Genomic DNA, 13,103 nt, shown 5'->3' on the forward strand with positions numbered 1-13,103 from the left:
GGGGATACTGAACCTCTAGACTGAAGTACTTTTACAAAGCTACAGGGGAGCACAGTGGACTAGGGGATGCCCTTGGTAACTGATGTGACGGTTTCCTAGGTGCAAGATCAGAGCATGTGCCTACACTTTGTACCCTGATGCTGAGGTGGAGCCCATTGGGAAATAATAGATATTTTTCTGGGGGTAAGTCACAAGTCACTGAGGGGTCAGGCAGTGCTAGAGGTTGAAGCCACTCAAGCCAGTTGGGGAGGGAAGGGATGCAGAGGTGGTGTGGACAGTATGGGCCAGGGAGGAAAACCAGAGCACACAGTTGTCACCATGGAACACCCCAAATGCCATTGTTCAGAGTGTCTGTGTGGCACCTTGGATGTTCAAAGGGAACATTGTGAGAGCTGATGAGAACAGAAGCTCTGGTAAGCGAATGAGCCCCTAGATAACCAGGAACTCCAGATTCTGCTGGCCGTGGCATCCTCTCGCCAGGTCTGGTCCCTTACCTGAGCTGGGATGAGGCAGCATGAGTGACACCTGAGAGTAGAGGCTGGGGCTCAGTGCAGGCTGTGGAGAGGCCACGCTGGTCCACAGGAACACTTGGCAGTGCTCTTGTAGACCCCTCGGTGATGTGGAATGGACAGGCGCTTCGCAAGAGAGCAAGCACGTTCATAACAAAACAGCAACACAAGGACATGTTAAACATGTTTATTTATTTGCCTGTTTTTACTTGAGCCGTGGTCACAGCTGCTAGGTACCTACGCAAGTCAGCTGGGTACAGCAGGACATGCCACCATTCCAGGGTAGCTGGTACTGCCAGAAACAGGAGTGGGTCTTGTCCTGTTGAAGGCACACTGCAGGGTTTTTCCTGCAGATCTCCAACAAACGCCTGAGTCACAGGCCAGAGCTGCCTTGGTATGTAAGTCCAAAACTTCTCTGGGCTACCTATCTTCCTTCATGAAGCGGGTGCTCAGGACCCGGAAGAATCTACCTCCCAGCTTTCTGAGACAGAACCAAGTAAAAGGAAACATGCTAGAAAACGTGCCTGGAGAAGACACTTCAACCTTTGCCTTACCCAACCCCTCTTCAGAGAAAGGTGCCCCATGGACCCAAAAAGAACTGCCAAGTTTTGGTGAGGAGTAACACCCTGGCATGACCTTCCTTCTCTTTCTTGGCCCTCAACCACTTCCTCTGGCTCTTAAGACCCAGCAGGTTCTGTGAACTCTCGGGCCTTGGCCAGCACTAGTGAGGGGAAGTCAGGTGGTCAATGCCCTGATGATTGTATGAAACTGCCCCAGTGAGAAAACTCTTACTTCAGGCATCCAGTGACCCCACCCAGGGTTCAGGTCCTGTCTAAGGTGTTGCTTAAAGACAAAAAGGCAACATTTGCCTCACCGGTGGTGTGCCACTGTTCTCATGCTGCCTCCTATGTGACTCTGATTTTGAGCCCTGGTAGAATAAGGAAGAGAGCTGATGCTTCCTTAGCCCCTTAGCACATGTTCCTAAGGGTGTGTTGTCAAGCCAACCCGAATTCTGCCTCCCTATTATAGTTCCTATCTCCCCCTTAGAGACCTGTGGGTGCTCCCAGCAGAGTTGAGACTGGCTCCACTGAGTTAATGACTAGAATATAGTGCTTTCACTACTTCTTGATTGTTAACCTGTTTTCTTCTGATGCTGGTCAGTACCAGCAGTCAGACTATTCCACTGGTTAAGTGTTAACTACCATTAAAGTGAGGCGTGAAGCAAAAGAGCTGAGTCCTCTGCTCTCCAGAGGACTAAGAAATACCTGTGTGACACAGACCCACTTCAGTGTGTACAGCAAATTCTATAGTGCTCCTAAGCCCAGCAGGGCTTTACCTGCCCCTGGAGAGTTTTAGCCATCTTGTGTTTCTTGTTTACTTCACAAATTTGTCCCCTCTTCTCTCTGTTAAGGGAGAGAAGTCACTTTAGCTGGATAATACCTATGTAACAAACTCAGCAGCTGTTATTTGGGCAAAATCAAACGAAGAAAGAGACTATGATCTTGTATTTATTGTGGGAATGGAAAACAGGGTGGGGTGGGTGAGTGAAAAGGTAGAAATCCCTGGTCCTTTGCCTGATGGTTACACAGTTTCACCATAGGCCAATTTTAGGGGCCTCTGAAGTATCTTTCTACAAACACAGACCAAGCTCCACTACCCCAAACCTGCCAGGATTGCTCAAGTCCACTGTCACAATCCCTCTCAGAAAACATTAGTGGCCGTTGCCCCAGCTACACAGAAGGCCAAAATGCTTTCACTCCTTAGCTTTGCCAGCTGCATCCTCCAAAACTTCCCAGAATACCTCCCTTTCCAGTTCCACCAAATCTGTACTTGGGAGCAGCCTACTGGATCCAGAACATGAGGACAGAGAGCTGCGTCCACAGGGGACACAGCCCTGACTTCTCCTCTCTCCACATTACCCTTACAAAAACAGGTCCTCCCCATGAGAGAGCTACAGGGCAGGGGCAGACACTGTGAGTAAGCTACTTTCCTCCCTGGAGTGCTCTATGTGGGCAGAACATGCTCTCCCTGCCTCTCCTGGAAGGTGTCTCCTCTATGGCGTGGCTAGAGCTGCAAAAAAGGGACACACCCCACTTGGGTAAAAGAAGATAGGGAAAGGCCATAAACAAAGACAGACTTGTAGTTTATTTTGTATTTTTTTTAAATAAATACACTTTACATTAAAGAAAAAGGCCTTTGATTTGTAATTTCCACATTGGGGAGAAAGGGAAGAAAAAAAGATTTTTGAAAAACTGAATCACAAAGAAAAATAGAGGGAGTGAACTTATATCCTAAGTTCCCTCAACTCCACAAAACCAATATCCACAATGACCATGCTGCCCCCAAACCATGAAGGTGAGTGAATTTAGGCATTTACCCAGCAGACAGAGTGTCTTCCTCCCCCACTCTGGCACGAAGGAAAACAAATTAACCTGACAGCATATGAGGCAACAAAACAGGTTAAAAAATCATATATTATATTTATAATAAAATATTCTTAATCCTTATCAATTTAAGAAACCACGATTTTCCTTTTCATTTAAATATGTATGTAAAAATGCCTCTATATTGTTATTTAGACATCATTTTCTTCCAAAGAAAATGAAGTGCAGGGACAAGAGACCTGGTGGATATAAGTTCATACCCTCAGTTATAAATGCCTGTTTTTTTTTCCTTTTTAAAGTTTTATAAAAAACTATTTCTTGTTCTTTAAGTAAAGAACATTATACAAAGAAAATATATTGTGAAATACCCCAGAGACATGTTTTTTTTTTTTCCCTTGAAAGATATGTCCATTCTAAGAAATGGTGTGGGGTGGGGGTCGGGGGTGCAGAGTAGGGCCTAGTCCCTGTTGTCATTTTTGTGGTTGTTATTGTTTCTGGAAGGACTCTCGGGTGCCAATGAGGCTCTCTAAGCCATAATCCTCTGAATGCAGGGCATGCAGCTCCTTAAAAGACAGACAGCCCTGGGAGAAAGAGAAGGGAATATATTCTGAATTCATTTGACTCAGTTTCTCGCCTGCCAAGAATCTCTTCCAAGCAGTGATGGTTCCTCACTCATTCAGGGATAAGATGATGTCATCTTCCAAATCAGAGTTGTCAGAGCTGTCAGCTGAAAGGGAAGAATAGGGAGAGACAAGATTACACACTAGGCCTATAGGAAGCTTTCATAAGGAAGCACCTGCACTCATATACATTCATGGTCGAGCAAGGTTAAATACCAGTTTCCAGAAAGAAGAAAACACATCAATTAACTGCTTGGAGCTGGCTCTGGAGAATACTCCTGTTGCTTGGCAACTGTATTCTCCCTGGGACCTTTTGCTCTCCTAAGGGCCTGGACACGGTGCCCCTGCTTCCTGCCTGGGAGGCGCTGAAGGAATCAAGCGAGTGCCATCTGAAGCTTCCCCCCCATGCCACTTTAAATGGCTGCAGAGGGGCAGAGCTGAGGGGACAGTGAGTGAGCCTCTATGGCCCTTGGCCTCTGGTGTCCTTCAAGGATGGGCACAGGCCTGCCTGACCTCAAGAGACCACTACTAGAAAGGCAGGCTAAGACCAGGCAAAAGTGAGAGATGTATCTTTTCTGAAATACCTTAGTCACGCCCTTCGATCCTCAGAACACCAACCACCAAGACAGAGATAGTCACCCTACATTCATGCCTCTGTAATGTCGGAATATGGTCTGCAAATTATATTCCCAAAAAGGTGCAGGCCAGTTGCAGCAATACAGGAGAAGCAGCTACCCATCCAGAGGCAGGAGGCCAGCAGAAGCAGTGTGACGCCCTGGAAGACAGCACTGTCTCTGATGAGGACCCTCTCTGCTTGACAATCTGCCTTCTCTGGCAGCATATGGACACATTAACACTTCTGGAAGGATCTGTTAAGGGGTGAAACTTAAGTGGTAGCAAAAAGGACCCTCGAGATGAGGTAGATACACCATGTCTGGCTGATCAAAATCAGAAAGAAACAGGGTACCTAGCTGTAGGGACTCTACTATTCACTGAGTCAAAGAAAAGGAAAGTTCTCAGTGCCCAATTTGATTACTCGTAGCTCAGGAGGCTATGAAACCATTTTAACCAGGTCCCCCGTAAAACAGACAAACCCTGAGCTGGAGCCCTGCAAATGCCCAGTGTGTTAAGGGGCAGTCACTAGATGCAAAGAATCCCCTCATCAGCCTTTTCCAGTGCCTAAGAGAATCAACTCTTAGACAAACAGAGAAAGAACAATTCATGTTCCCAAACCTTCCTTCATTCACCATCCCCAAACACAATTTCCTTTAGGAGGAAAACTGAAGAGGACAAAGGAAAACCAAGAAAAGCATTGCAATGATACAGAAAAGTCTTGAAGTAAGCAAAAGAAATGGCTGACAAAACCAGTGTTCCTGGGTCTAAGTGGGCACACTGTACTGGTGAAGAGTAGGAAAACAAGATGGAGATGGCAAAGAACTATTATCTAACACAGCTGAACAAAGCAAGCCTCAGCTCCTCTGCTATAAGAGCTCCAGGAGGAAGTGTCACAGGAAGGTGTAGGGCCTCCTCCCCAGAGCCAAGTCCAGCACCGTGTCCCCACCCCACACCACAAACTTGCCTGATCCCTGCAGCAGCATCCACCGCATCCCCCAGGACTCGTGCTCTCCACAAGCCAACAATGCCAGACCCGCTGGCCTGAGACCCTTCTGCCCAGCAGCTATGCAGCTCTTAAGAACTAAGAATCTTAACCACGCTATCGCACATCTAAGAACTGTAAATGCAGCTTAACGAGATCACAGCACAATCTTCTTTAAGCAAATAACTGTCAGGCTCAGAGTCTGAGAGAAAACCTCCAGGGCTTGGGCACCAACTCCCCTCTGGTGGTCAGATCATAGGACACCTTTCTCTACCTTCCTTATCCTTTCCCCATTCTCCAAGTGTTGAAGTGACCCAGTCCTAAACCCTGGTTGGGACCTCCCATTCTGAAAGGTCACTAAGGCAAAGACAATCTAGGTATAATTAATCCCTGTAGTGTTTAACCTATCACTCCACAACATACAGGCTTCGGAGGCAGGGCTGACAAGCACAGACACATAAAGATCTCAGAATCAGGCCGGGGGCAGTGGACCGCCTATATCCCAGCACTTTGGGAGGCCGAGGCGGGCGGATCACCACGTCAGGAGATCGAGACCATCCTGGCTAACAAGGTGAAGCCCTGTCTCTACTAAAAACACAAAAAATTAGCTGGGCGTGGTGGCAGGCGCCTGTAGTCCCAGCTACTCGGGAGGCTGAGGCAGGAGAATGGCATGAACCCGGGAAGCAGAGCTTGCAGTGAGCCAAGATTGAGCCACTGTACTCCAGCCTGGGTGACAGAGCGAGACTCCGTCTCAAAAAAAAAAAAAAAAAAGTCTCAGAATCAAGGTGTTTCTCTTCCTAGAGCCAGTGCTCTGCATCTGGAATCATCAAGTCCCCGCAGACTCCAAGGCCTATGTAAAGGTACATGGGGGCACATGGGTGTAGTTTGCTATCATTTCTATGGCTTTCACCCTATCCTAAAAGGGCTCTTCATAAGCCCAGTAAGGTTCAAAGCTACTGCTCTAAAGGATTAGTGTGAGGCAAAACTATGGGTGCTAAGAATGCTCTGCTTGCTGACAGCAGCTGGGATCTTCTATGAAACACAAGAAGAGCTATGGAGTGTGCACCGGATGCCACCTCTGCATCTCCACCTCAATTCTGAAGTCCACTCTGAGACGTCCTCAAGTTGTGATCCATTATTTTCACATTGTAAATATTCTCATAAAGTAACAACATTCTCATAACTGATAAGAGTTAAAGTTTTCCAGATTATACCTTTGGCTTGAAAGAAGGAATTTCCTAAACAGCTAAAAGAGGTAGTAATTGTACAGGCCAAATACAAACTGAGTGGCTTTATATTCAAATTAAGAATGGAAAAATTAAAGTGATGCTGTCTTATTTTGGGAGCACCACCATCAGCTGGCCTGCTGTTTGCTGACCCTGTCAACCTGCCCTGCTAACTACCTGTAATTGAAAGGAGGTATAACTTGTTTCCCATGTCTCACTATTCACATATGACAAAAACGTTCATTAAAACTTGCCCAATGTCTGACCATGGCTTCGGCCTACTCCACTGAATCACCTCAGCCTCCAAGTATGAAAAAACAGAAGTTGATCAACAGCAGATGAACAGATAGAAGACACTACCCTACCCTCCCACCCTCAAGCTTCCTCAAAATACAGCCTTGGTAAGAAGATTCATGTACAGCTGCAGAGCTAACAGGCTCTTTGAATTATTTGCTGATTTTTGCAGGATTCATTACCATAGTCAGGGGACAACTTGACTTCAGAAACCTAATGGGAAGTAACTAGAAAAACTGGAGTTTGTTCCTCAAAATTTGGATTAAGAAAAAAAGGTAAATAAAAGGAAGTGAATGAACCAGAAGCCAAAGGGAAAATATTTGTCCCTTGGCTGTTAGAAGGGATTAGCCAAAGGGAGACACGAAAGGGCTTCTCCACAAGAAGGCCTGCATTTCTTTGTAATTCACCCCAAAAAGAACAGCACCTCATGAGGGGCTACTTCTGACCGATTCTAGCCCTGCCTCTGAGCAGAGAGCTACGCTTTGGCCTTTCATTCTAAGGCTAATTCTCTAAAGCAGGAGCTGACAAACTACAAGCCCACAGCCTATTTTTGCAAAACAAAGTTTTATTAGAACACAGCCACATTCATTCATGTATGTATTGTCTATGACTGCTTTCTCACTACAACAGCAGAGTTGAAGAGCTGCAATAAAGGCCATATGGCCTACAAAGCACATATATATATGTGCTTTGGAGTGCAGTGGTGTGATCTCAGCTCACTGCAACCTCCGCCTCCCAGGTTCAAGTGATTCTCCTGCCTCAACCTCCCAAGTAGCTAGGATTTACAGGCATGTGCCACCATGCCTGGCTAATTTTGTATTTTTAGTAGAGACAGGGTTTCATCATGTTGCCCAGGCTGGTCTCAAACTCCTGACCTCAGGTGATCCACCCGCCTCAGCCTCCCAAAGTGCTGGGATTACAGGCATGAGCCACCGTTCCTGGCTGCATAAAATATTTACTGTCTAGTCTTACAGAAAAAGTCTGCCAATCTCTACTTGAAAGGTAAGAGATGACAGCCATTTGGTTGGGTTCCATAGTCTGAAAGGAGAGGAGGGCAGAGATGCAAAGGTGCTTAGCCTCAAGAGACCAGAACAGTGAATCAAGTTATGGGGCACAGAACCATGGTATGGCTTTGCCCTCTAAGTTGTATAGGCACAAAAGAAGAGATTTTGCCCTGGGTGCCAAGGTTCAGCCTGAACTCTGCCCTATACTTACTGTCCCCCAGGATCAGTTCCACCTCCTCATCTGCATCAGAGTCTTCATCCTCCCCGTCCTCTCCCTCCTCTAGAAGGTTTGCTAGCTCCTCATCAGACGGAGAGAAGTCATTGTCCCCATCTTCCCCTGCGTTCTCATTATTGTCATCCTCTTCCAACTCTGCCTCCAGCAACTGGTCAGTGTCAAGCTCATCTAAATCATCGGTGTCATCATCATCTTCATCATCATCTTCTTCCTCCTGTTCTTCCTCTTCCTAGTAAGAAAGCATAAGGTTCATTAGTACAAACACAGAGGCCTGACCCATGTGGGCCACATGGCAAGTCGACGAAAGGAACAGGGTGGGAAACTGTCAGTAGAAGGGGTAGTGATCTAGAAGAACACAGACTTCATGAGCCAGCCAGACTTGTCAGTGATGGCTGAGATAGGCACACATGTCCTCCAAGACTGTCAAAGCACCCCTCAGACAAGGATTAATGGTCACACAGCCCTTATGCAAGGGCTCAAGAAGTCTACTCGCTTCACAGAAGTCTCTCCCATCAATCTTCTAGGAACCCAAGGGGGCTCTTCCTTCTCACCTGCATCAACCAAAGCAAGGGAAATCAGCTGAGGCACTAGAAAAATCCTTTTACCTGGAATCTAAAATGCAACAGTTTAACAAAATGGAAGAACACAGCTGCTCATTATCTCCTCAGCCCTTCAAGCTCTTGCCCTTGATCTTCTAACCAAGAATGTGGATAAGCTCCTTAACCATGCTATCATAAACATTTGATCAGAACATTGCAACAAAAGACTTAAAATATAGAACACTAACAGAAACCCCTATTTCCTGTTATAAGCCAAAAAGAAAAAAAAAGTATGCTAGAGAAACTATCTTTCTTTCCATTCTTACAAGAACTTGCCAAAGGCAAGAAAATTACCAGAACATCAATGAAATACTTTGTTCTGGGGACCCTGGGCTTTGTAAATGGTACATTCTGGCATCTGCCACAGATTTCAGGTTTGCATTAGAATCCCAACTGTTTCCCTTCAAAAGGGAGAGGACACAAAGATACCCACCTCTTTGCTTTGACAGGGATAACAGGCATTCCCAAGTAAATGTAGCTGCCACTCAGGACACTTATCTTTCTGCTCAAACATCAACTGTCAGCCTTGCCAATAGCAAAGGATTCTAATTGTTACAATAATAAAATGTAAAATTCATTTAATACATCAACCTAATGAAAGTCAAGATGGAATAAGCCCGACGTAGGCACAAAAAAATTTTTTTGGTTTTTATTATTTTAAAACTTATACTGAGTGGTTACATCTTTTTTCATTTTAAAGGTGTTAGTGCCTGCCAAGCACTTAAAAAACAAGCATTTTGTGCTTACCCAGCCATTAGAAACCAGTGTGTAACATAAGCTAGGATCATTCAGCAGGGTAGCTCCACTTCGTGGACTTCTGGTAATTTTGGAACCACCACTAGTGACTTTTTGATAAACTGTGTAATTCAGTAATTTAGAGTCTTCAAAATTTCTGCCAGCTACGTTGGAAAAACTGAGCCCCTTTTAAATACCTAGTACTCCTAATACTTGTGCAAGTGCATGTATGGTCTGTACCAGATTTTGTGGGAGCATGTGTGTATGTGCCAACACACGCACACATAGAAGGCCTGAGACTATTCCATAGCCTTGGCCACACATCCCCTCCAGAGGTGAGTGGATAAATACTAAGCATTCACCCACCTCAAAGGAACTATGAGTGTCTGGAGGCAACAATGATAAACTGAAACACAGACAGGCTCTCAGCCCCTACAAGCACACAAGCTCATACAAATAACTGGGAGAGGAGAGCAGGGTCCAAATACAGGGAAAATCATCCAAGTGCTTACCAGATTACAACTTTTGCCTCTTTTTCCAGGCATATTTTCATAGACTTGACCAAAATTAGCTAATCCACTAACAAAGTGCTGCAGTTAAAAGTAAGTAAAGAAGAAAGCATCCAGGGCCCTGTGTCTCTTTAGGCTTCATGGACAGAACATTTATATTTAAAATTTAAGATAGCACAACTAAAGGTCCATGGTTGAGTGGGTACATGAAAGGTTAAACTGCTCAAATAGGCATAGGCTGGCCAGAAAATTCATGAAGACAATTCTCTTTCATTTTGAGGAACATCAAGGGTTAGCTGATCCAGAAGAACTGAACAAAAAGCTTCCAAATCAAGAGCAATCCTGGAAAATTTTCAAGCAGGGTCTAAGCTTTGAACTACATACCATTCCAAACTCTTCCAGCAGCAGACAAATCCAAATTTTACTTAGTTTTCTAGCAGAAGAAGCAGATGTATATATATTCATCCCAGAAGGCCACGAACACATCATATGTGACCATGAGAGAGGAGGGGAAATCAGTAGGAAAGAGATCTACCTGAATCTCAAGTTGAGCAGCACCTCACTTTGTTGTCTCTACTTTGTATTTATTGCCCAATGCTGATTTCTCACCATGTATTTTGTCACACATGGACATAGTCATAAACTCACTTTCCAAATTTTAAATCTGAAACTGGGATCATGAAGCAGAGGCTCACAAGACCCATCCAAAATGCTGTGGCAGAACCCAAAAGAGATTCTAGGAAGCCATTTTAGGAGCCTTCTCTGCTGGTCAAGTAACTGATTGGTGGCATGAGCTCCTCTCCTTCAGATCTAAAGAATAAAGTTTCCAATAATGAGTGGTCCAAAAAGTAAAAACTAAAAATAATTATTTAATGAAAAAGCAAAGCTTAGCTGGGCACACTGGCACGCACCTGTACTCCCAGCTACTCAGGAAGCTGAGGCAGGAGGATCACTTGAGCCCAGGAATTCAAGGCTACACTGAGCTATGACTGTGCCACTGCACTCCAGCCTGGGCAACAGGGTGAGATCCCATTTTTTTTTTTTTTTTTTTTTAAAAAGGTTGAGCACGTTGGCTCATGCCTGTAATCCCAGCATGTTGGGAGGCCGAGGTGGGCAGATCACAAGGTCAGGAGATCGAGACCATCCTGGCTAACACGGTGAAACCCTGTCTCTACTAAAAATACAAAAAATTAGCCGGGCATGATGGCAGGCGCCTGTAGTCCCAGCTACTCAGAAAGCTGAGGCAGGAGAATGGCGTGAACCCGGGAGGTGGAGCTTGCAGTGAGCCGAGATCATGCCACTGCACTCCAGCCTGGGTGACACAGCAAGACTCTGACTCAAAAAAAATAAAAACTTTTTTAAAAAAAGCAAATTTTGTTGAATCCTGACTCAACTCTGACAACATTTAGATAATGTTTTGGATCCAGGGATATTGTTTTTTTCAATTCTCTAAGACTTCTTTTAGGGCTCCGAGGAATTCAGGGTCAGGCCATTTTAAATTAAGGTACTAATAAATTTCCCTACACAAAGAATTCTAAAACTCTTCTCTCCTTAGTTCCACCTACATCAATTTCATGGTTACCCAAAGCTCCCAAACCCTGCAGATAAACAACTCACCCCTTTCCTTTACAGAAAATAGGCCAACTGGCAGAAGTTCCTTCTGCTGCTCTCTGGTCCCCTCCACATCTAAACCTGCCTTCAGCCCTGGTCTGAGGAGGAAGCATGCTGCCTACTCCTGCTCTGGATCTCAGCCAACCCTGAGACCCTATTACCACAGACACTGTTCTCATCCCCACCTCACCACCACCTTCACATTGGCTTCTCACCTTCCACGCCAAGAGGTTCAGTTCTCCCAAACCTAATAAGCTCTCAATCTACATAGGCTTCAGATGCCTTCTATCTACACTTTGGTCGGGCATGGTGGTTCATACCTGTAATCCCAGCACTTTGGGAGGCTGAGGCGGGTGGATCACCTGAGGTCAGGAGTTCCAGACCAGCCTGGCCAACATGGTGAAACCTCATCTCTACTAAAAATACAAAATTAGTCTGGCATGGTAGCACATGCCTATAGTCCCAGCTAGTTGGGAGGCTGAGACAGGAGAATCGCTTGAACCTACGAGGTAGAGGTCTGGGCAACACAGAGCGAGACTACGTCTCAAAAAAAAAAGTCATTCAAATCTGATCCTGATCTTTATGTAACATGTCATATTTTGCTAAATGTATAAATGCCTACTTTTTAAAAAATACTTTTTCTGTACTTAAAAGCTATAGGTTCACTTTAGGGTCATAAATGTTTGTGTTTTTTTTTCCTCACTGGCAGAATCTAACTCAAGTTACATTTTAATTATTTAGGAAAAAGAGCCTTTCAGGAATCATCACATTCAGCTCTGACCAGGTGTGTGTAATCAGTAAAGACTTTTACCATCTGCTTCTAGGCAGTGGAGAACACACAAGAAGCACGACACACGGTGTGTCCCAAATGCCAAAATGGAGTGGAACATAGACAGCATTATTCCTTTGTTGAGCTTTTTCTTATAAATTTAAGGTTAAGTATAATTAGCTAAAATGTATTGGCTTGTCAAAATCTAGGAGCAATGATCAATTACTCATCTTCAGTTTTATAACTTTTCTAAAAGCCAAATCAAAGATGAATGATTTCTAAAAACACAGGCACCAGGCCTGGCACGGTGGCTCATGCCTATAATCCCAGCACTTTGGGAGGCCGAGGTGGGCAGATCACCTGAGGTCAGGAATTCGAGATCGGCCTGGCTAACGTGGTGAAACTCCATCTCTACTAAAAATACAGAATTAGCTGGGTGTGGTGGTGGGCGCCTATAATCCCAGCTACTCGGGAGGCTGAGGCAGGAGATCTGCCTGAACCTGGGAGGCAGAGGTTGCAGTGAGCTGAGATCGTAACACTGCACTCCAGCCTGGGTGACAGGGTGAGACTCCGTCTCAAAAGAAACAGATACCAAACTTCTAATGGATAATAATGAGCTTTGATAGGTGACTAGCTTATCTCCACTTTCATCAAATGCCTGAAGGTAGGCAGACTAGCAGCCTCGGGAACCAAATATTTATGGCTGTCCAATACATTGTGTAGGTTTTCATTCATCTAGATACAGCTGTACCTTTCATCCTTTCCTCTTAATCTCCAGACTTATTTAAGCATAAGGACAAAGGACAACTATTTTATGGCACGTCAATTATATCTCAATAAAGCTCTTTATATAAGCTGGACCATTTTATTAGATGGCGGCTGATCATTCAGGTTTCTGAATTTATTTTACTATAATGAAAAGGCAAATTCAAAGGTGTTGGTCACAGGTGCCTGTATCCTTGAGCCATATAAGTCATATCTGGAACATCTGAGAAAACCTGAGAACAGATA

At 44.9% G+C, this 13,103-nt stretch overlaps 1 protein-coding gene across 2 annotated transcripts in view; it reads right to left on the bottom strand.

Annotated features, from left to right (window-relative positions):
• Window positions 1-681: 681 nt before the first annotated feature.
• The window catches only part of DCAF1 (DDB1 and CUL4 associated factor 1), a 204,847-nt gene continuing 192,425 nt past the window's right edge, over window positions 682-13,103 (bottom strand). The window contains exons 24-26 of one of the 2 annotated variants that reach the window (XM_050780665.1): window positions 7,846-8,098; window positions 3,528-3,620; window positions 682-1,912 (exon numbers count right to left, since the gene is read on the bottom strand). In XM_050780665.1, coding sequence (XP_050636622.1) covers window positions 3,562-3,620; window positions 7,846-8,098 — 312 coding nt within the window. In that variant the 3' untranslated portion in view covers window positions 682-1,912; window positions 3,528-3,561. Of the gene's footprint in view, window positions 1,913-2,633; window positions 3,621-7,845; window positions 8,099-13,103 lie in introns of those variants that run through there. The other variant, XM_050780666.1, reaches the window with a different exon arrangement.

Source organism: Macaca thibetana, chromosome 2 (genome assembly GCF_024542745.1).
Source record: "Macaca thibetana thibetana isolate TM-01 chromosome 2, ASM2454274v1, whole genome shotgun sequence".
Classification (NCBI taxonomy): domain Eukaryota; kingdom Metazoa; phylum Chordata; class Mammalia; order Primates; family Cercopithecidae; genus Macaca; species Macaca thibetana.